Source organism: Crocodylus porosus, unplaced genomic scaffold (assembly GCF_001723895.1).
Source record: "Crocodylus porosus isolate Cpor-Errol unplaced genomic scaffold, CroPor_comp1, whole genome shotgun sequence".
Taxonomy (NCBI): domain Eukaryota; kingdom Metazoa; phylum Chordata; order Crocodylia; family Crocodylidae; genus Crocodylus; species Crocodylus porosus.
The window spans coordinates 4,180,943-4,204,843 of record NW_017728914.1 but is presented as its reverse complement, the minus strand read 5'-3'; the positions used below and the strand labels follow the sequence as shown (position 1 = coordinate 4,204,843).

Genomic DNA, 23,901 nt, shown 5'->3' with positions numbered 1-23,901 from the left:
CAGTTCTTTCAGACCTTTGTGCATACGGCCAAGTTGTTTGTGTTGTCTTGTGTGTCTTCCATTGTGTCATGATTCTTTGTCCTTGACTTGAATCCTTTGAAAACTGGGCACACTGGCACATACTTCAGCCAATGGATCCTTTTTATTACGTTCATCCCAAATGGGAAGTCATAGCTTTTCAGGTTTTCAGACATGCTGCTGTTGGCATGCGCTCCTGCCTTCCACTGCACCAGTCCTCGTTCCTCTTCTGTCCCTGGGAGGAGGTAAAATCCCAGAGTTTAGACTAACATACAAGACTGGCAGTTAAACTAGCAGAGGAGCAATGTCACCGCAACAGTAGGGCAGCAAGTAACTTAATCTTTTCAAGTTAGAAGTATTTTTTGGGGCAGTTCTAGGGAGAGGCAATCCCCCCACCCCCACCCCACAATACTATGTCAGTACATTGATCTTTCTCACCTGGGATCCAGCCTCCTCAAGTGGCTAGTATCTGATGCTTCTGATGGATGCAAACTTACCTGGCTAATCTGAGTCTGTGCAAGCAGAGAAGAAAATTTCCCTGTAGTCTATTTTCTGCATTGGATTATCCTGCCATCACTGAATGTGAACTGTACTTGCCAGCACAAGATCTACTATGAAACCATATGCAGGAAGATGGCAGGAACAAGCTTATATTGTAACATCTATAGCTTGTTTTCAAGACTTCCTGCCCTTTTTAAAAATACTGTCATAGTGTTCAGACCTTCTGTGGCAGACAGATGTAAGTTAGCTGGTTGTATTGTTGAATGATGTTTCTGCTCATTTATGATTGTCACCAGTGATCCTCACTTATGCTATGAGACTGGGCACAGGCAGCGGGGTGGGGATGTGTGGGACTGATCAACTAAATTCATAATGAATACCTCATTGAAGTCCTTTCTAAAGTTTTCGTCACAAAATGTTTATATTTAGTTCCAGTTGTGCCAGTGTTGTATACTTAGAAAAACCATCTTAAAGCATGGCTTTCCAACTTCTAGGTGGTTTGGGGTTGCACTAGTGAGAGCTATAGCCCCAACCTTGCCCTGTATGTGTGGCTAGCTAGCTAGTTTTTGCACCACAAAGATAGCCCTCCCCTCTGTTCTCTCACTCCATGTTCAGCTGTGCTGTCTCCTGGGTTGGGAGCAGGCATAAAAAATGGAGGGAGGGAGAGGCTACAGCAGTGGTTCTCAACCTTATGAAACTCAGGGCACTCCTTGCTAATGTTAAGGTACTCAGAAAATGCTGGATCTTAATTTTTGCTCTCTTTTGACTATGGAAAAATAACAGCAGTTTTTCTGTTGCAAAGAACTCAGAATGACCACATCAGATGAGAGAGGATTCTGCAATGTTAAAAACAATTTGCATGCCTAACTACTAAGATTGCATGGCACCCCAAACACCCTTGAAAAAGGTAGTTGCAAATTACTGGCCTAGAGATCCCTGGCTGCAGCAGCAATGGGAGCAATAGGGGGAGTGGTGGCTGGATAGGAGCTTGGGGACCATTCGTTAACTCCTTTGGCTGTGGCCTGCCAGGTGGACAGCCCTGTCTTAGAGGATTTTTATGCTCCATCTCAAAATACAGTTTTAAAAAAGTCCATGCTTCTTGCTGAAGATGGATCATTTGCCAGCAGCAATTAATATGGCTTAACTTCCTCAGCAAGGCCTGAAATCATAACATGGGCAACATGCTGTATCAGAAGTGGACTCATAACATATTGGTGCATTATAAAGGCTTAATATCTTGTCACAAAATCTTCCAGCAGCTGTACCTGGAATGGTGTTGTCCAGTATGAAGGCAATGCTACCCCCAACAAACATTTCTGTTGTTAACAGCACTGTTAATATTTGGTCCACTTCAGGCACACCTGTAAGACAGTGAGCAAGCGCACCTGTCAGGTTAGATGCTATTGTCATTAACAAGTAAGAATGGTGTGTTTAATGGGGATAACCGGCTGTTGTCTAGAAACAAACTTCCTTGCAACTGGGGCATAACTATCTGATGGACTCTAAGAAGTTTAATGGTGGTGTGTACATTGCTGGTGTGTCTGCAAAGCATTTGCTCACTTCCGCACACACCAAATCCCAGGCCTGAGGCAATGTAGCTGCTTTAGACGGGTAGCTCTACTTACTTCCTCTCCACCCCCCAGTCCCACCCCTGTTGCTCATGGTCCTGTTTGAAGATCATATTTTGTTTTCTGTGTACTCCAAAAAAAAAAAAAATCTAATTTATGAAGCCCAGCCTGTGTCAAAATGCCTCAGGGAGTTGCAAGCACATGGGAAAGGGAGAGGAAACCAACAGCTGCATGTTGAAAAAGTCCAGCTAGGGCTTAGATCTAATATGGAGCATGACAAAGATCTTAAATGCTGGAAGGTGTTCCTATGGAAGCTGTATGAAATTCCTAAAGTCAGGCTGTCATAATTAATGACCATGATTTCAATCATCATTGCTAGTGCATGTTCACATGGTATCCTAGGGATCTATATTCTGTATAGAAGCCATCAAACCAACAATTCAGTAGAGGGGACCACTCAGTGTAGTACTAACAGAGCATATCACATACCTTGGGAGGCTTTCAGCCATGGAGACATACCTGTGTTAATGGCAGTGGGGTGTGAATCCAAGTAATTTGGCAGTGTCAGCCCAAAAAACATAGCGAATCCCAGAACAAAAAGATTGCGGGAGGAGTTCATGTCAACAAACTGCAGATTGGAAAGGCCAACAGCTGTGATCATGCCTGCAAATGTGCAAGCAGAGTTCAGCCTGGATGCAGACACAGTAGGGACAGAGTGCATTGAGAGAGGCTGCTGTGATTGCTGGCTCATCTTTTGAGCTAAGAGGCATGTATTCCAGGTGGAGGTGGAATAACCAAACGGCAAACTACTTTACTCCTCACACTGATGCCAAAGACCTGTGCGGATGCTCCTGATCCAATTTAAACCTTGCTCAAATCAAGTTAATTCAGTATTAAACCAGGTTTAAAAGAACTGCTCACACTGCTTTGCACTGGTTTAACTGAATTAATTAACAAATTGATATAAAGTTAAACCAATTTGTCTTTGAATAGCCAAATCCTAGGGTTGCCTCCCTGAGCTGGAACTATAACAGCTGACTGAAATCTCCCTGCCAACCTCACCAGCCTCAGTGACCCTATGGAGTTGCAGTTGTGCTGCAGAGATTGTTCTCTATGCTTGATGCTCAAAGGAAAAGCAATGTTTGAAGGTAAGAACTTCAAAACCAGTTCTGATGGGCACTTAGCTCCCAGTTTTATGAGCAGCTTTGCAGGTCTCAGCTTCATTGTTCAAGCTTTGTAAGCCACAGCATTTTATGCAATAGTACATGAATGTATGAGGGGAAAAAAGGGAAGAGTCCGGCAATGTAATGTCAGTTCTGGACTGACTGATCCTGCTGATTAAACATATAGACAATCTATAGAAATGTTACCAAATAATGTACAGAACATCCCTCCGAGGATGGGGTCAGGGAGTGAGGCAAACAGAGCCGTGAATTTTCCAATGGTTCCCAGAACTAGCATGATAGCAGCTCCATATTGAATCACTCTTCTGCTGCCCACCTGTACAGGAACATCACCAACAAGGTGAGACAAATTGCTTCATGTTTGTTCATGAACATCATCATCATTCTCACTTGATCTCAAGTCAGTTTACAGAGGAGAGAAGTTCTGTTAGGGCAGGAGATACCAGGTGGTTCAGTGATGCATAGTTTTACCAGCACCTTTTCTTGGAGTATAATCTACTGTACAGTCTTAGGAGAAACTGTATTGCTGGTTTTATGATGCAGGTTCTGTCTGGGGAAGCTGGTAAAAGCAGGAAGATTCTTTGAGTTTTGTCTCACTCCTTCTACACAGAGTCAGTTCTTGAGGCAAAGTTGCTCCCTGAAAACTAGGCTGAGATTCCTGAAAGCAGATTGCCTGTATGCTCTCTACCACTTCCCCTGTTCAAAGACTTTTGTATGTAGTGTATAGAAACACAGTGCCCTAACAAACAATATATAGAAACTCCCAGTCAGTGGTTTGTCTTCCAGTGGGAAGTTGATCAGCAAGGCCTCAGGCTAGTGAGCTGGTAAACTGAGTAATGATGAAGTAACCTCTCAAAGGTCACCTCTGCTCAGTGGCAGAACAGAATCCAGCCCCCTGGGGGCCTTCTCAAGTTGGCCACACTACATACAACTTTAGAAGTTAGAGAGGAATTGTTCATTGTCATGAAATGAGAGATGGGTGCTTGAAGACATTCTCTGTAAGGGCTATTGGCTGTAATGTTACTGTCAGCAGCATGTCCTACTGCCTTGGATGAAAAGCCCTAGTGAGACTTGGCCCTTCTAGAGCTTCAGCCCTCCAAGGAGACTGGTGTTCAGGAGTCACCTGGCACCCAAGGAGAACTGAGGTTCACGATCACAAAGAACAGCTGTGGTGGAACAAGGAAGGAACACGGGCTTTCCACATGCCCTGCCCTGACTGCCATACTGCCCTCCCTGCACACAGCACCAACATCCCATGTTTCTTAGCTCCTTTCATCTTCAAATAGGAGCTTGGCAGCTTCCTGATTCTGTTCCTTGCAACCCAAGCATGGAGGCAGGGCAGCAATGCTTTCCACAGCAGGCATCAAGTCTCTCCCTATTCCTGTACCTCATGGCTTTCTCCCTATTAACAGTAAAAGTCCCATGTTTGGCATGGCCTGCAATGACACCCACAGTTGCTAGCCCAAGCTGTATTAAGGAAGTCCCTGGGCATCTATACCACCTCCAGGCTGCTGCCATGAAACACCCCCACCCACTCACCTGCCCTGCACATAGTACTGCCCAGATACGAAGCAGCATAGTGCCTGGAAAGGTCCAAGCAATGATTCAAGGATAGTACCTTTGTGATGCCCAAGACGCCAATGTTGGGGCTGGAGGAGGTGGAGCCATTGCCTGTTCCCAGCAATCCAGCAATGATGCAAGAGACTCCTTCTGTGAAAATGCCTCTGAAAAGAAGAAAACAGCCAGAGCATTCCATGCAGTCTCCAGGGTACCGGCAGTCCTCAGCACTGCTGCTGCATGGCAGAGACATGTGATGCTGCTTAGGGCTAGACTGGGTATGTCAGTGTGGCAGAAGCCCAGCAAGAATGCCAGCTTCTCCCCTGAAGACCGTGTTGCAGCAAAAGACCCCTGGACTGGGAGGAGGTGTATTCGATGCTGCCCTTCCATGACTGGCGAGTATGGTGCCTGCTGCGGTGGCTGGCATTGTAGCCACTTTAAGCTAGGGCATTTCCTAGTCCAGCACAAAGGATGGGGTGGGCTCCTGGCAGTTGTTCTGTACATTAGTGCACTTGCACAGAGCCTGGCACTTGTGTGGGCCTGGCACATTCACAATGCTCACCAATGCCCTGAGAGATGGTAGTTGCGGGGGGGGTCACAGCCCCCATTCAACACGGGGTCACTGGGGTTCCAGCCAACACAGTCAAACTTGGATGCTTGCAGATGCCTCCATCCAGCTTTCAGCACCAGATGTTCGGAGGGGCTGAGCAGCTGCAGCTTTATTGAACTCAGTGGAAATGCGGGTGCCTGGTGCCTTGGAAATCCAAGCCATGGTTATTTGAGCACCTAATTTTGGGCACTCACATATGAAAGCAGCCTAAGCCCTTTCCTCTTCTCAGCCTCCCCTCAGTGGCCTTTGCCAGTGATGATTGCTCTTCTGTGGAGCAGACTCTGGTTCCCCCATGCATGCTTGGTGGTGACTAGAGGGACAGGCAAGAGCAGACTCTGGTTCCCCCGTGCATGCTTGGTGGTGACTAGAGGGACAGGCAAGATGTTGGGACCATACCTATTAATAGCATGGACAGGTGGTGCCGGAGCCCCTGCCAGCCTGGCGCAGGAATAGTAATCCCCAATGGACTCGATAATCCCGGCCAAGGTGGCGCTAAACATTCCCAGCACGGCCGCAGCTGTCACTGTGGGCACTCCCCACTGACCTGGGAATGGCAAAACAGAACAAGGAGTTAGCTCCCACACCTGAGAGCTGCCCCGGAAACAGTGTGCCCTGACGGACCCAGCACAGCTCAGCGTGCCCAGGTGCCAGGACTACTGGCGCAGGCTGGTCTTCCCATTATCCTCCCACTGAGATTCACCATGGCACATGTATCTGTAAAATACAGGAGCTGCAAGGCCCTCGATCCAATGGCTCCCTACCACACCCACACTACAGATGTGCTTCTGGGCTGAGCATTACTCTTTGGAGAACCACCTGGTGACCAGTAACCTGGCCTTCCTCCCCATTCCTGCAGTGCTACCACCCATGCAGCAGCTCTTGGGGCTCCAGCCACAACCTGCCAGCTTCCCTGCTCTGGTGCTGACCTCAGTGCACCTGTCACCCTCTGAGTCACTTCTGCCCCACCATGCCATAGCACAGTGCAAGACGGCTTTGCGCTCTAGCAGATGGGGCTGGTCATTAAGGCAAGAGTCCTCTTTTTCCCGTTACTCAGTGTCTGACTGGGGGAAAGGACTTTCTCTGTCCTGGTCTAAGGCTCCTGTACAGAAAGCAGAGGAAGGAAGCACCACACTGAGGGGGCAGCAGGGCAGGTACTAAGTTGGGGCAGGAGGTCCTACTCCTGCCTCTGCCTGGGGGGGACACAGTGCGTTTAGTCCAATGCACGCCAGCAAGTGAGGCTGGGCTGTGCAGAAGGGGAGTGTGTCTATGGGTGCGTGTGGGGGCTGTACATGCACGTGTTCCAGCCACGCATGTGTGTGGCACAGAAACCCAGGTACACTCCTGGGCACACCCTTTCCAAACCCCTTGACAGGAGCGCTCTTACTCACATGGATAGGGGAGGCGGAACCAAGGTGCAGTCGACATGATTTCCCCTCTGGCGTCAGTCCTGGCCTTGTAGCCATACACGTCTGCCTCACTCGGGAAGACGTTTGTCAGCGTTAGGAGGTAGCAGAGCAGCCAGACTATCATGATGGCCAGGATGATCTGGGGAGGAGACAGGCACCGGTAACACTTGCCTTCCATGCCTGCTCAGTACCAGCACCCCAGGCAGAGGGACATTTGCTGTGGATGGCAGAGCTGCTTTGACACAGCCAGACCTGCCACCATGTCATCCAGGCCTACCCTGACAGCTGTGGGATCCCCTTGGCTTCATAGAAATCCCTGTGCTCCCGGGAGAGGCAGGGGGCAGAGGAGTGCTGTGCCAAGCACCTGACAGCAAGGTGGGAAGGGAGGAAAGAGGGTGGGAGAGGGGACAAGCATGGGAGGGTCTTATTGACAGTGACTGCTGCTGGGCTGTCTCCTGGCCTGCTGCCTTGCTGGGGCTAGGGCTAGTAGCAGCTCTCTGCCCTTTGCCTGGCAGTGGCTGCTGGGGGGGGCCGCCATACTAGCATTCCCTCTGGATCTCTACCCAGGGCTGGTGCGCCCTTCACTCTACCCCAGTTGCATTACTGGTCATGACAGTGGCACAGAGAGCAGGTGGATCCTTTGGATCCACAATTCACAGGGCTGTGTCACTTCAGCATGCCTCTCGGCAGCTGGCTGTACGAGGCCCATGACACACTGCAGAATAGTTCCCTCACCATCCAGTAGAGGGCAGTGGTGACACGTGCAGGCCTGGCAACCCCTGCAGTCTTCTGGGCTTTCCCGGTGCTGTTAATAACTCCCTTCCCTCCCGGCCTAATCACCGTCTCCAAGGAGTTCTGCTTTTCTGGGTCCTGGCGGTGCAACAGGAAGGGCCGTGTTTGCTGTATCCCTAGTCCATCCACAGTGCCAGAGATTTTTTAAGCCAGTAATGTGGACCCACAAGAAGTAGGTAATAAACTGAAGGAATTATTTAACCCCACCCTCTGGGTGGTAAAGTTTTGCCAGCCCCTTGTAATGAGTCTGGCCATACCGGAAACATTTTGAAGATCTGGATCCTGAACAAAGTACATCCTTTACCCCATCTGTATCCTGGCAGCCGAATTGTTACATTTCGTAGGTACTGGGCAAATAAGATGATCAGAAAAATGGACCTGTTGAAAAGAAAACTTCATTAGGACCCCAGGCTCACACCACTGGCCAGTTAGTGTTTTTGAACTCAAAGGAGTTTACCAGTTAAGATTGGGTTCATGCAAAGCCATGTCCTTGGGACTAGATCAAAAGGAGAAGCGGCATAGTAATGGATGTGGTTGGATTAGGGTGAGGAGAAATCTTTCTAGAAATAGGAGCTTGCCTGGAGTGCCTTGGGGGGAAACAACTGAAATTATTCATGTATTTAAATCAAACTTAATAGTTTTTAGTAGAAAAATAATGGGAAAAATTTTGGAACAGCCTGAACTTTCCCATTTAATATGGCAAAACGAGGCACTTGACTTTTCATTCTGAAACAACTGTTACGTTATGAATTGGCCGGTGTTAAAAAGCCTTAAAGGGGGCAACTTAATGTTTTAGATCAACCTGGGACAAATATTTTTGCCATCTTCATTTCATGAAAAGAACCCTGAAAAAATTATTCTTTGGGGTCAATCTGAAACTGCATGTATTACTATGAAGATGATTTTTGTTCGGGCACCCGAGTACAAATTCCATAATTCAGAAGGCTGAAGAATGAATGAGACGTGCCGAACACACAGGCCACGGCGCTGAGTGTACAGACTGCAGAGCGTGGCGGGTTCTGATGACCAATGAACTCCTTCCTTATTTGTTTCCACTTCACTGAAGAGAGGATTTTGTTTTGGGGTGTATCTGAGAGCAGGTGTCACAGAGCAATAGTGAAGGTTGATCCTGGTTCTGTGTGTTCACCTCATGTGCATTTGGCTGGCTGAACCAAGCCGCTTTTCACTATGGAACGGAGTAGCGCTTTGGGTGATTGGCAGAACCAGTCAAGAATTTTCTGTCCAATGTGTATTCCTGCAGATCACAATTTTTCATGGTAAATACTGTGAGTAAAATCACCATTTTCCCATTCGGGAGGAAAAATTATTTGGGGTCAGGTCACCCTGAATCAAAACATTTGGCTGGGTCAAAATGAACTGAACTGTTTCACTCTGGTCAGCTGGATATTATTCCATGTCAGCCAGAGCTGCTGCAAGGGAGTTGCCATTTGGATGCCTCATGTCTGTTCTCTCTTCTGGCCAGGCTCCCTAGCTAGATCCATACAATCCACTAGGATCTCCCCTTCATTTGACTAGCTACGATGCATTATGGGAGTCTTATGATCACAGTGCATCATGAGAAATGGCTTCAGCTAGAGCAGGATTGGGTCCATAGGGCAAAACCTTCAGCAATCAGCAAATGCATTTGGGGATGGAATTTCACTCCAAGTCATAGGCAGCAGAAGACCTGGGCTAATGGGACTTAGCGCCCCCCCCAACGGGGCCAGCAGCACCGCACCCAGCACCCCTGCCACATGCTCCTCTGCTGCCACACGCACAGCACCAGCTCACACCAGCCCCGGAACAGCCCTGCAGGAGGGAGAGGTGGGATCAGGCGGGTGCGCGCCGCACTGCCCAGCCTCCCACAAATAATATTTCCTAGTGCTGCTTATGCTTCAAGCTCAAGGACCAAATTTTGCCTTTAGATATACAGCTGCACAACTCCCATAGAAAACCTTTCCATAAGGATATACAGAAGTGATATCAGGGACAACTAGGGACCCATCCTCTCTGTTCCTTGTCCTGTGGAATAAACTAAATGCATACAGTGCTGCAATGCCCCAGTGTGATCCAGCACGATCCCCAGCTGCTTGAAACACTGAGAGTCCTATGAGGGAGACAGTGGGGGTGACGGTGAGGGGTCCAATGTAGCTGAGCAGTGCCCCAGGGAGGCCCACAAGCCCGATGACCACTTCCACCAGGCTGGACACGATGATCGCCCCTTGGATCTATTGTGCAAAGGGAAAAAAGGCCTCTTAGAGCATGCTCATCTCTGAAGAATCACAGGCCATCTTGCTTCAGTCCCCATACTGGTGCCACAGAAAAGGGCAATATCTGCGTGAGTCTGGAGGCCTCACAGGATCAGCGTAGCTCTGTGTTTGGGAGCTGACGATGTAGCATTGTGGAGGCATCAGAGTGTACCTCACATGGGCCTGGAGCCCCTTTGCCAGGGCCAACAGGCTCTAGAGGAAGAGGAACTCTAGGCCATGCCCATGGTGAGGGATGCTGAACACAGCTGCGTAAGTCTAGTGGCTCCTGAGGGAGAGGAGCAGTGCCTATGCTCAGCACAGCCTTTCTGCCCAAAGGTGGGTTTCCCTTGCAGGAGAGGACCATAGGCCTGCTTAACTGCACACCAGCATTGCATGGTGCATAAGGAGATGGCACATGGCCCCACCATGCCAGCAAGCCATGTGGTTTGGCTCACAGGGCTATCCTGGCCAGTTTCCTGGTGACGTTGCCCAGACCCTGCCCTGCCCTGCCCTGTCCTGTCCTGTATGGGGTCCTGAGTGGGCTTGCAGCCCTTGAGTGGTGCTTACTTCTCTCATCCGTGGGTGCCATATGTGCGATGTGTTCAGTGGTAAAGTCCAGTTGCCATAGATCTCCTCTAGAAAATAGGAGGGATTTAGAGGCAGTGCTCAGGGATAACAGGGGTTCAGGGCAGATGTATTTGCTAATGGTCTACATTCACCCTGCACTATGCTCATTAGCACTGGTGTCATTCCTGTGCATTCTGGGTTAAGCTGGAGTAATGCAGTGGGGAGTCCAGTCCCATGCTTGTACCCTGCCTGGAAGATGAAGGGTGCCCTGTGCTATGGGATCTGATCCTCCGTGCATAGAATGCATCTGGAAGAAATAACCATCCCCAGCACCTCTGAAATTCTGGCTCAAAGCATCTCAGGTTGGCCCCTTTATAAGACCTGGCTACATAATACACATTTGTTTTACCTACAGCCCCCACAAGTGCTATACACTGTCTACACACCTCATTGCCTTTCACCTGAGAAGTTGATCATGATCACACAGCAACTCAGTAGGAGAGCTGGGACAAGAGCCCTGGCTTCCTGACACCCAGACCAACATGCTATTGATTGATTAGACGAGAGGTCTCCAACCTTTTTAGGTAGGAGATCACCTTTGGCATTTAAAAGCAACCCAGGATCTACCATTCACCGCTGCCACCCCCTCACCCCGCTCCCCGCCCAGGAGGTAAGTCTGTGGGGAGGGAAGTGGGGGCAGACTGAGAAAAAATTATTTGGGGGGGCACCTCCTCAGCAGGTAAATCCCACCCGGCTGGGACCCCACTCAACTTACCCCTGCTCCTGCCTCTGCAGCAGTGTCCCTCACCGCAGAGGCCTTGCTCTAGGCCCCTTCCCTCCCCCACAGACTGACCTGCTGGGCTGGGGCACATGCATGCATGCACACAGGCACTCAGCCCCCCACCCCAGCCTCCGGCTGACTCCAAGAGGGTCTGAGATCTACTACAAGAGGCTCCAAGATCTCCCGGTGGCTTGAGATCCACTGGTTGGTGACCATTGGACTAAACCATGTTGCCTATGTGGTAGCATCTAGGAAGCTGGATGTGGAACCTAGTCTGTAATCCTGACATATGACACTGGGCTACAAGGGTGTCCTCAGAGGAGCCATTAACTTAGTCAAGTTCATTATTATACCACAGTGGAGTAAAATAAGCTTGAGTTACCTTCTGGGGGACATTTCCATTTCTCCAGGGCAAGAATGGATTTGGCAGGAACCAGGAAGGCTAATGCGCTTGCTTGGAACAGCGGGAGTCTGCAGAACCAAGAAGAAAAACCTTCATTAGCAAGCACTTTCTGGTTCTTACTCTCTTTCGCCGTTTCCTGCCCAGCATCTCAATAGAAAACAAGGCTTTAAGAGTAATTGTAAGATGTAAGAGCTCAGCCAAGCGGAGGAAACCCACCTGATCCCCACAGTGGTCTGGATAAGTGTGGTGATCCCAACGCAGGTGAAGATGGTGCCGATTAGCTGACTGACAGTGTACTGGTCCTTCCCCACACACAAGCACTCGGCCAAGAGAAACGGGACAGCTATGGTGCCACTGAAACAGGTCAGGTAATGCTGGAGAAGGGATGGAGAAGAAGCCCCCTGTTATGCCTATTGGTTGGACTAGGGAAAAGGGTGGAGTTTCACCTCTGTTCCCAGTTAGCTTGCCTCTGGGTGGAGGACTGCCTAGATACCATGGACATGTTGTCTGGGCTAAAGGATGTCAGTGGTGCCTTGGGCCTTTGCAGAGATCGTGCACAGGAGTGATAGCCTGTAGGTATTTTTTGTCCCCTAGTAAATGAGACTGAAACACAGTCACCTGCAGGGGCACTCAAAGCAAGAGAGCAGGGGCAGGGTCTCAGCCCTCTCCTCAGAGCCTTCCTTACCTGAAAGCCAAGCAGAATGCAGAGGTACCATGGAGGCGTATCTTCAATCTTATAGATCATGTCAAACCCCTTCCTGGCTGGCCCTGTGTGATTCATGCTCACTGTGTGGGGCTGGAAAGGGAAAAAAGAGGACCTTAGCTCTGGCGCAGTTAGAGCAGGGCTTGGAGTTATTGCCAAGATAAAAGTGCTACAATTTCCTTACACTGAGCAATACCCCCACAAACTGGTTTCTGGAGCATAATCTCTTCTGTCTCCTCTGAGCCTGAGCAATCATCCCAGGTCAGTGACAGCTCAGGAACCAGTTCCTGGTGATGCCTATACTGATCTCCCCAGACACTGAGGCAAACTTTTGTCTGCATGGACTTGAGCTTGTGCTGTGTATACAGCAGGTTGGACCTCTCTGGCCTTAGGATCTATTTCCCCAAAGGCCCTACAAAGACCCAGGGCAGCAGCCTCTGCCACTCCAAAGTCCCCAGATCCATTGCCTGTTGCTTTATTGTCCCTTTTCACACTGGTGAGCAAGAAGTAAGTAGGGAGGGCAGTAAGAAGAGCCTCAGCCATACCCTCACAAAGTGACGGCTATGGGACTTGCTTGCCAGTTATTATCACTATCTAAGGGGCAGACAAAAATCACTTCCCCCAGGAGGAGAAGAGTGAAATACAGCTAGATCATAATTTGCTGATTCACAGCCTGGTCTTTGGCCTGCTTCTGGGGCACTGTAGCTATGTTCTCCCCCTTGCTTACATCTTAGCTGAGCCCTAACTTACAGTGCATTAACTCCTCAGGTAAAGATAGTGGCCCAGGTACCCTCCGCTAAGCCCTTGCCTCACCTTGTTCTCAGGGACCGGCTCCTTCCCATATGGATATTCAGCAATGATCTCAGATGTCCTGTCATTCAGAGCAGAAGGAGTGTTGCCATTCTGGTGTCAAGGGAGATGTAAAACAAAGGAAGTCACTATTTATTTAAGCTGTTCCATGGGGAAACTAGGCCAGAAGGCAGGCCAAGAGCAGGAATAGTTAAAACCTTCAAGTCTGGAGATCTTCAGAAAGCACTAGAATGCATCAAAACATTTGGAGTTCATTCAAGAACATCTGAGATAGATAAGGAAAGCATGCAGGATGGTACAGCGAAACCTGGTACAATAGATACGAATGCTATGAAGGAATGCTCTGATTAAATAAGTTCATTAATCAGCAAACTGTAAGGTGTTGGCACCAACTATGATTGATCATGCATGGGCAGTGCTGCAGACTAATGTTAAGTGCTTCTAACATATAAAAGCAATAGAACAGAAAAGCACTCTGGATTTGTGTTTAACCCTGCACTATCCCTGCTGGTCACCTGTTTGATCACCTGGCTGGTAGTATGAAAGAAGTTTATACGCATTGAAAGCTGCTGTGTGCTTATATGACCTGTGTTGGTTGCATTAGTACTTAGCAGGGCCTTGGAGCAACAACAAAAATGGCAGACAAAGCAAGAGCACTGAAAGATCGAATGCAAAACAGACAGTGCCGCTGAGTGCTTTGGAAAGGGGGTGCGATGCCGCTTCCTATTGTGTTGGCTGCTCTAGTCGAGCAAGCTCAGGGAATCCCTAGAAATCCCAGAATCCCAGCATGAGGGAGCTCCAGAACTGGTTTGAGTTCCTTTTGTCCAGAGCAAGCATCACGTCCCAGCCTAGGTAGCCATAACTTACATTTAAAGGGAACGACAAAACAAGCCACTCGCAAATGAACATCTCAGAGGGAGAGCAAAGTGAGCACCTCTTTGCAACATGCTACATCACTCCACAGCATATCAGATGGCCAAGCTTTATGCCTACATACAGACACAGTATCACTTTACCTACCTTAGTACAACCCCTCTTCTTCAATATGCACACAGTCAAACTGGTATGAATATCTTTGTTTCAGTATAACAATCCCTACGTGGGAAGGGGCATGAGAAATACTAGAATAAGGCACTTTCAAAGCAGAATAGCTGTGTCCACACTAGGGTTTGTACTAATCTAATGATACTGGTAAAATCACAACTCTGAGTGAAAAAAGATAAATTGGCACAAAAATCTGGGTGTAGATCAGGCTTTGGAAATAAAAAGGTACAAAACAAGAAAGCCACAAACAGGACAACTGAATTGCTGCAGACATCTCACTAACATATATAGACAGAGTTAAAATAATAATCATCCTCTTCCTCACTCCCATGTAGCACGTTCAAAGCCCCTTACAACATAGTAGCTACTCAGAGCAGCCATGTATAGGAACCTAGTAAAAGAAGCAGCATTTGACTTAAAGAGCTTTGTTTCTGTGACATCCTCCCCAGCATGGCAAGTGGACTATAAATAAACGTTAATGTGTATTATAAAGGAGTCACTCAAAATCCCTCACAACAGAGGCCCACTCTTACAAAAACCTGAGGGGGAAGATCTGTGCCTTTAAAACCCAGTATCTTCAGTGAAAGCTGCAGATGCTCAGCTCCAAACAGGATCAGGCCCTGGACTCTGCCAGTCACTGCAAGCTAAAATCATGTTCCTTGCAAATTTACTTCAGAATAAAACCCAGAAGCCCTCACTTCCTTGGATCCTTTCCCTCCTTCTGTCATTCTTACCCTGGCAGGGGGAGGTGAGGGAAGGGGCCTGATGCTTATGGCTCTTCTCTCCTGTGCCCTTACTGAAGCATCTCCCAAGAGTTTCCATGTCTTTTGCTGAGTTGCAGCAGCTGATCAAGTACAAAGTGAGGCTGGGTGGTTTCCCTGTGCTGTGTTAAAGACAAGGCTGGCCTAAGGGGAGGCAGGAAAGAGCAGGAAAGAAGGGAACTAGCAACAGCAACAGCATATACATGGACATCATGTGTTTTAGGTGATGGCCAGCAGTCCACTCCTGAGTGGCAGGTTGGCTGCTTCCCCTACTGGGAGCAGAGTGGCTTCCACTCAGCCTCCAAGCCAAACCAAGCCATGGGCAGAGCCCAGTGTTAAAGGTCAGTCTGACAGGTCACGCTGTGTGGAATCTGTTTTCCTGCAATGATCAAGTTAAAAGTTGCCTTTAGCTTCTGCCTTTGGTCAGCAGCATATGCTCTCAGATTCTCCTATTCCATTGCTTATACCAGCCCCTTCTCATAACCAACACAGATACCTACCATCTTCTTCAGATGCAGTTATACCAAATACTTGTAAGCAGGACAACTGATACAGATGGTGGAAGAAAACCAGAATACGGTAAATGCAAACAATGTGTTCACCTTGGTCTGAGGTAAATCCTCCGAACTCTTCCCCATTCTCCTGCTGAGCGGTGCCGAGATTGCTGCGGAAAGAAGAGCTGGAGAAGTGGCGTGTTTTTATGGTAGTGTGGAGGACTTTAGTCAACATATCAGACATTGTTCATGGAGTCAATCTATAACTAGAGCTATTGACTGCTGATTGTGAAATATAGGAGAGGTGTGTTTTTGAAGATCATCTATTAACTCCATTAATTATGCTGGGAATCACAGGAAATGAACAACCCCTCCTCACATCAGTTTTTCACAGCAGTGTTGTAAAACATTATAGAGAGATGAGTTACAGTGTAATTGACTGGCTGAAAGACAGTTCATAAACAGACTGGAATAGAAACTGCCCTAAGCAGTTCGTCAGAAGTGTGTGAGGCTGATAAGGAGCAGCAGTGGAGCCAAAGCAGCTTTCTGCAAGGGGTTGGGACCTCTGTGGGAGTGAGCATTTTGAAGCGCACACTCCTGAGAGGTGGCCTCAATTGCAATGCAGATCTGCAGAGAGGCAGACTAGAAAGTGGGCAGAGCTGCAAAGCATGGTAGGGGCAAGCCCTAGAGTTTGGTTTGGCCCATTATGGAAGTAGAGGTCCAGCTGTGAAACTCCAAAATGCAGTGATCAAGGCTTTATGTTTGAGCCAGATGTGTTCCTCTAAACCAAGGCTGGGCAAAATATGGCTCATAGGCCTGATTGGGTCCACCAAGGGATTTTATCCAGCACACAGCGGGTCCTACCTGGCCCAGGCATGGGAGGGCAGCCCTGGCCATGGTGCATGCTGCCAGTCCCACCACCCCAAGGCATGCAGCAGGGCAGGGGTGGTGAGGTGCCTGGACTCTACTTCCCAGCAGCCCCTGCAGCAGCAGCTCCTTCTGATGGCCATTGCCACTGCTACCAGCCCCAGCCCTGCTGCCTGGGCACCCTGGCGTGCCCACTCTGCACCCACTGCCGGGGGCACCAGATGGACGGGGTGGGCAGGGTCTCCATGGAGACTGGCCCAGGACCTATGTGGGCAGGATGCACTCAACCAGGCAGATGGGATGGGGCCGTGGATGAGTGAGGAGTGGTATGCGGGGCTGGAGCCATGGCATAGGGCCACTTAGGGAGTTTTGGTGAGCTGCTGTGGGCTGGAGGGGTTCTGACCTGGCCTGGCTTGGCAGCGGGAATGTGTGCTGACTTGGCCTGCAGCAATTCATCAAAACTCCCTAAGTGGCTCTCCAGCCTAAATAATTGCCCACCTCTGCTCTAAACCTTGTCCAAACTCCTCTGCTACCTCATGTGTGCAGAACCAGATTGGAGAGCCCTTGCTAAGAGTTTGTGTAGTGGGAAGCTGTCCCTTCCTGGCACAGTACATGGCTTCTGGACTGGGAGAAATAAAATAATACAAGTTCTAGGAATGTTTGAAAACCTAGAAGATGGCTGGGTTGAAGGCTAGTTCTTGATGCCTGTCAGACCTTCACAGAAGCCAGAGGTAGATTGTGACAGAACTGACAGGAGCTGCGGCTCTCAGTGCCAAGTTACAGCAGAGGGCAAGGATATCAGGGGTGCAGGGTGAGAACTGTAAGGATGTGGGGGCTTATAAATAGCAACTGTCCCATGGGAGAAAAGTGCCAAATATCAGACCCAAGCCATGGACCAGAGCAGATGCCCATGGGCCAGAGACTGACTTGCTCACAGGCTACTGATCTTTTACCCTTGGGGTTCAGTGTAATTGAGGTTATATAGAGCCAGTGAATACTTTCCTTTGTCCCTTCTACTACCATAGCAGTATCTCAGGGCTGAGGAGATCAGGCCAAGTCATTGCTTCAAGTGGTTGAGCAGCCTGTGCGTGACATGGGTCTTTGTGGGGAAGGTGTTTGGGGGGGGGGGGCACTCTGATCTGCCTGCTGGCAGGTCAAAGTCCTTGTACAAAGCTGATGTTAGTGATACTGGTGTAAATGCACTCTAAATCCTAGACCTGCCACGGCTGTGCCATGTAGTGTAGGAATAATTGAGTACAAAAGATCATGAATGCACCTTTAAATCCTGGCAATCTCATCCCAGGGCTGTACAGTGAATCCAGCCCTTTGCCAGCCCTGTGATGCTGGCAAACACCATTGCATCCTCACTGGACAGTGGGGAAACGGAGAATGCCACAGATAGTTTATAAGCAAATGTCCAACCAGGCAGAGAAGAGTCCAAACCTGATGGGGGTGGGGGAAGAGCTCTGGATCTGGGTGCTGATCCACACAACCTCACTTGAACTGTGCTGCTCTATGGCTGCTCAGTCTACACTAGAAAAGCTCCTGCTGATAGAACTACCCCAGTCTAGCTACTCCAGCAATGCCTTCTTGTAGATGCAGAATTCTTGGCAGAGGTGATATCTTTTATTAGACCAACTAAATAGTTGCCAAAAAAATCTTTATTTGCAAGCTTTCAGGCTCACTTGCCCTTCTTCAGGCAAAGGAGAATGCACAGATTGTAACATTTCTCCCAGGTAGAAATTAAACTTCATATTGCACTGGAGAATAAAAAGATGTTATAGGTGCCCCTGGGTGGAAAAGTTAATTTTATGCAAATTAGGCTAAAATAAATGTTCAAGCAGTCTGTTTACCTTCAAGTTGTCTGATGGCAAGCTGGGTGTTGAATTTTTTCTTCCTTCTTGTTAAGATGTTTTCTATTGCACAGGAGAGAGGTTGATGGCATGAATCTTCTGGGTGAGGCAGTTATATAGTGTGGAGCTAGTTTTCCAGGTATGCAAATTCAGCTCAAACAAAAGGCTGGCTGGAGCAGGGGTGGAATTCTCCAGGTTTCTGGGTGTTGGATTTTTGCTTCTTTTTTTGTAGAAATTATGAAATGTTCATTTCAAAGCAGCTAATTGTGATATCTTGCATGTTTCAGGGGTACAGGTTTTAGCTGTGTTGGTCTACAGGAAAAAATATGCAGAGCTCTTGGCAGAGGGGATATATTTTATTAGAGCAACTAAATGGTTGCAAAAAAAGGTCTTTATTTGCAAGCTTTTGGGCTCACTCGCCCTTCCTTAGGCAAAGGAGAATGCACAGATTGTAACATTTCTCCCAGGTAGAAATTAAACTTCACACTGCACGGGAAAATAAAAAGATCTTATAAGTTCCCCTGGGTGGGAAAGTTAATTTTAGGCAAATCAGCTCATATAAAAGTTAAAGCAGTCGGTTTACCTCCAAGCTGTTTGATGGCAAGTTGGGTGTTGAATTTTTTCTTCTTTCTTGGTAAGATGTTTTCTACTGCACAAGAGAGAGATTGATGGAATGAATCTCCTGGGTGAGTCAGGTCCTGTAGATATGGTTTTTGGTTACTAGCCAAGGTGGTTGTGCAGTCCCCAACCTTGGAAATCTTCAGAGACTGGACAGATGCCTTCCTGGGATCATTTGATCTCAGCAGTGTTTCTGCTCTGAGTAGGGTGCTTTGAACTGGATGATCTTTCCAGGTCCATTCCAGCCCTTACTTTCTATGAATCTACATGAATCCTAACCTGCTATTCATCAAGCACGTCAGCTGAACACTGTGAAGTAGGCTTACTCACACATTGTCTACCACACATGATGGGAGCCACCATGGATGACAGCATCCAGCATGCACACAAAGTCCATGTTGAGTGGCTCTGTTAACTTTAGGTGCAACATGATTAGCAAGGGAACACTGGTTTCCGCTCCCTCCCCACCATCCCCCACCTTGTGCCTTTCCATTACCCTGACAGTGGCACAAAATTGATAACCACTTCTTGGCTTTGAGTGTTTTCATTTGCCCTTGAAATGATCATGCAGTTCTCCAATTCCAAGGCTGCACTCATTGAGGGACTACTTTGACCCGTGTTAGCTACCACTTTCCTCCTGTACTTTGACTGGGTCATACAGAGGCCAGACTCAAGGCTTCTGTCTGTGCTAATGCCAGTTTCGATAACTGGGTGTAATGGATGGGGCACGAGTGATCATGGTTGGTCATGCAGGGCAGGAGGAAAAAGGGTCAGGCAGGGGTCCCTGGCACTCGTGTCTGGGTCAAAGGGTCACAGGTTCTGGGGTAGATGTTCTTGTCCTCAGACCAACTCCCCAGAACTCTCTCCCACCTTCCCAGTGGCTGGCAACAGGCAATTATGTGCAGGTCGCTCACTGGTACCAGTGAAAACTATTATTGTTGCATTGCAGAAAATATGTTAGCACAGCAGTGCTCCCAAGACTTTGTACAAAAGCAGTGGCTTTGAGGAACACCTACTTCACTGAAACATATCTCTTAGTTGTGCTGTGTTTGAATTTCCAAAATGCCACTCCCCAAAACCACTGATTCACTTGCTGAACTCACAGAAAACCTGACAAAAGGTGTTCTGTGATCCTGTGGGACCGTAAAGCATGGCCTCCCACTTTATGAATAACAGGTCATGTCTTTTCCCAACTTGCATGAATGTGCACACTGACTTTTACTATAGGGTAGGTTAGCCCCCTGTCTTCACCACTTCAGAACACTATGGCACAGCACATGCAGAGCCACAGTAAGGTTTGCACACAATTTTATTTGTCATCTTCTTTCCCTTCCCCAGAGCTGGGCAGGAGTGAGTATGCCCGTCACATGCCGAGCAAGGTGTTGATTCCTGTGGGATTATCATATTCGGTATTGGGGATCAGGGTTATGTAGTGCTGTGACAGGTATCTGTCCAGCCACTGGAAGAAGTTGTGTGGCAGACCAGGCTTGCCCCCGTGCTGTTGTAGCTAAGCATCCCAAACCATGAACTCAGGTGTGCATGGGACACCAGCAGGATCAGCAGCAGCAGGGCGTAGTGGCTAAGGCAGCCTTATCCTGCACAAAGAGCTCATCACACATGGCCTGGGGCACACACAGCAGTGGTGTTTTGTGCCCAGTGGCGTTGCAGGGAGTAGTCATCCCTGGGTTGCCTTCCTGGAGAGCCTCTCAGGGGGGGAAGGCAGCTGCCCTGCAGGACTCTCTCAACAGTTGTCCTGCAGCCCCACGCGACAGGACACCAGGCATCAAGGGCTGTGCAGCAGCAAATCAAAGTGTTTGTCCTGCATGGGCAGACAGTGAGGTGGAGGAAAGCATTTGGAGTGGCAGTCACAGTTGTCTGCAGCCATCACCTGGTGGGGGAGAGGGAGGGGCCTAAAGCAGCCTCCTGGCCATTGTGTCTGACTAGTTGACTTACCATTGTCACTGTGCACCACCGTGCACAGCCAAGCCACGATATGAGGAAAGGTAAGGGACTACAATCGTTGCTGAGCATCCGATTTCTGCAATGTTCCAAAGTTTCACAAAATGTGAAATGTTGCAAAGTTTTACAAGCAACTTCTGTCTCTTGGCTCTGCACAGCCAACATCTGTACATGGACGAGAGTCCAGCTCCAGGTACAGAACACCTCAAGGTCACACACATGCTGAATATAGAAATTATGTTTACATATGAAAATATAGAAGTCTTTAGGTCTTTCTTCACGACTGTTCTGTCCAAAGGGTGCCACTTGCCAATTCTTTATGGGCAGGCACTTTCCTTGTCAATGCATGGTATTACCCAGCCACTTCACATTTCAAAGAGGACACTTATCACCTAGTCAGGCTGGGCTCCCTTGTTTTGTTCTCTTGCTGCAGTAGTGGGAGCAGTTGACAGAGGGGGTTGTTAAAAGTTTATCACCGCTCTTCTCCCTCAACCCCCACCCATCATTCACTTTTGTGGAATGAAGTTTCATTACTGCTCTGTGTCTGAGCCAAGCCAAGGAATATTTGGCTTTATTTTCACTCCCCAACACCCATATCCAGACATTTTCACCTCTTCCCAATAAAGAAGGCAGACAGGGATGGGAAATGCAGTTTCATTCCACCCAAGAACTTACTAAAGAACACAGAAACAAATAGGAACTGAAAACTTACTGAAATAGGAACAAAAATCAACAAATAGGAACCCCTCTCCCATCAGTTGGTTTTCTTTCCCACCCGTGCACCCCCCCATCTGACACACCCCTTGCTCCCTGAACCACAGTTGTGCTGCCCTGGCCCTGCTCACAATGGGGTGTCCCTTGGCTGACTGAAATGTGGGTGGGGGAACAGGCTCAGCCATAATACTCCTGGCTACCTCCAGGACAGAGGCAAGCCACGTGGAGCTCGTGTGCACTTTCTGGGGGTGGGGGACGCTAATGAATAAGGGGCTTGTTCATGTGCTGAAGAACATGGTCCTTAATCAATGCATATGTTTCCTGGAGATCCTCATGGCATTGCATGGCCAGGTCAAGAAGCTGGCTTGTGTAGTCTAGGAGCTGCTTGCTGAATTCTATGTTGTTGTCCATGCTTCAAGTCTCTCACTCATCATCTGCCCTAAGCACCTCCCAGACTTCATTCCACCAGTCATCCACGATGGCCACTTGGGTTTGTGCTGCCTCCACCACAGCCTCCATCATCGTCTCTCTGGAGCATTGTTGCCTGTGGCAGTATTCCCGTGTATGCTCTGCTCCAGTGCGAGCTGGGGTCTGAGGTTTGAACATGCATCCTTGGCTGGCATTGGGCATTGTAGCTGGTAACAGGAATAAGAAAACAAAGTGTTTATGGTAAAATATCTCTTCCCCAAATGCTAAAAGGGATGGTTAACCACCCCCAACACTACATGCACAAACTCCCTGGCACATCCAACCCAATGGCATCAAAACAGTGCCTGACAAAGTGGCACAAATGGATATATTGCCCATTCTCTGATACTTATAAGTCCCCAATCATGCATCCTCTTGCATCTCAGGAACAGAAAACGACCTTTGGGTCTGAAGAGGAACCTCTGATACATTAACCGCATCCAAAGTCATGTCCTCCTCATCATCACCTGTGGTCACCAGTGAGGGTGTCAGGGAGACTGGGATCATGATCAGGGTCACCTCCTCTTGCCCTTCCCTGTCTCAGCAGCATCAGTCACCCCGCTGCTCTGACATGCTCATGGTTTCCATCTCAGGACACTCTCTGGCTCTTTTGTTAGGTGTGCTCTCAAGGGCAACAGTCCCAAACAACTGGAGGCAGGAAGCCTCATCTGCATCCTTGGAAAGAATGATGGACAGCTGGTTGTAGAACGGAGCAATTGTGCATGCTGCCCCAGAACAAGAGTTCTCATCCTTGGCCCAATGAAACACATGCTTCAGGGCCTATCCAGGTCTGGTTGTTCCCTTGTACTTTCATTTTCTTTGCCATTGCAGTACACACAGGTTTATTCCTCCTACTTTCCAGCTGCTTAATGATCTTTTCCTCCAACCAAATGCCAGTTGAGTCCTTAAGTTCTTGCCAGGTCGAGCTGAGGCCACGCTTGATAGATGCATCAGACTCCTGCTCCGTTGCCTGCATACTGGACTTGTTCGTCTGAGACACCGAGAATCTTTTTGTGGCCAAGTCGTGGAAAGGTTTCTGGCAAATGCTGGTGGCTGTTATATAGACGTGATAAATGAAACTTAAAAAAAAAAAATTCATATATGCATAACTATGAAGGTGTGAACTGATCAAGTACCATTTACAAACAAAGCAACAGTGATAGGCACAGCCTGGCCTAAATTAATTTTCATTGTCCATACAAATAGATTGATAATTCCTACTGCAAATCACACCCAAGCATCTGCAGCTGGCAGCTCTTTCTTCAGGCAAAGCTTCCCCTATGCTCACTATGCCTCCTAATCAAGCTGTTGGCTGTGCTGGGGTTCATAGTATACTGAATCTTTCACTACCAGAACCCCAACTTTTCTTGTAATGAATGATTGAATTATTTCTGGGAGAGTGGAGGGGGTGTCAAAACTCATACTAGTAAGTTAGGGGAGGAGAGCGGGGCACAGGAGGCTGCAATGCTCAGCAGTACAAATGTAGCATGGGTGCTAATGAAACCCTAGTCCAAAACTGGGTGGGAGTCAATTACAGATAGTGTTTGGGAGAGGACTCGATGGTTCTGGCACTTCAATGACTGCCTTAGGTTTTGAGGTATTAAGCCCTATTGAGACATAGGGCTGTCCCTCACACACCCCTGTTTCAAACTTGTGTTATTTCAGGGCAGGGCTGTTTTCTGGGGAGATGCTTTTTTCTAAATTAGGTTATTGCAGGGCAGGGCTGTTTTCTGGGAAGATGCTTCTTTCTCAACTAGGTTATTGCAGGGCAAGGCTGTTTTCTGAGGAGATGCTCCTTTCAAACCTGGGTTCTTGAATAGCAGGCCTGTTTTCTGGGGAGATGCTTCTTTCAAACCTGCGTTCTTGCAGGGGCAGCATAGATGGAGGGAGAAAAAAATTATTGGGGGGGGTTGAGCCCCAGCACTAGGCAAGTCTGTAGGGGAAGGGGTGGGGGCAAGGGAAAGGGCTGAGGTG

At 48.5% G+C, this 23,901-nt stretch overlaps 1 protein-coding gene across 2 annotated transcripts; it reads right to left on the bottom strand.

Moving 5' to 3' along the window:
- On the bottom strand, window positions 1-15,661 carry SLC23A1 (solute carrier family 23 member 1). 2 transcript variants are annotated; one of them, XM_019534825.1, is made up of 15 exons: window positions 15,557-15,661; window positions 13,153-13,242; window positions 12,322-12,432; window positions 11,853-12,010; window positions 11,616-11,704; window positions 10,453-10,520; window positions 9,683-9,864; window positions 7,894-8,014; window positions 6,827-6,983; window positions 5,835-5,982; window positions 4,890-4,995; window positions 3,458-3,587; window positions 2,607-2,750; window positions 1,785-1,880; window positions 1-253 (listed from the first exon to the last, which is right to left on the bottom strand). In XM_019534825.1, the coding sequence occupies exons 1-15, from the start codon at window positions 15,590-15,592 to the stop codon at window positions 9-11; spliced, it is 1,881 nt and encodes a 626-aa protein (XP_019390370.1). In that variant the 5' UTR covers window positions 15,593-15,661; the 3' UTR covers window positions 1-8. The 2 variants fall into 2 exon arrangements, with proteins under 2 accessions (XP_019390370.1, XP_019390371.1); XM_019534826.1 differs by lacking the exon at window positions 15,557-15,661 and adding an exon at window positions 14,928-15,053.
- Window positions 15,662-23,901: the final 8,240 nt, after the last annotated feature.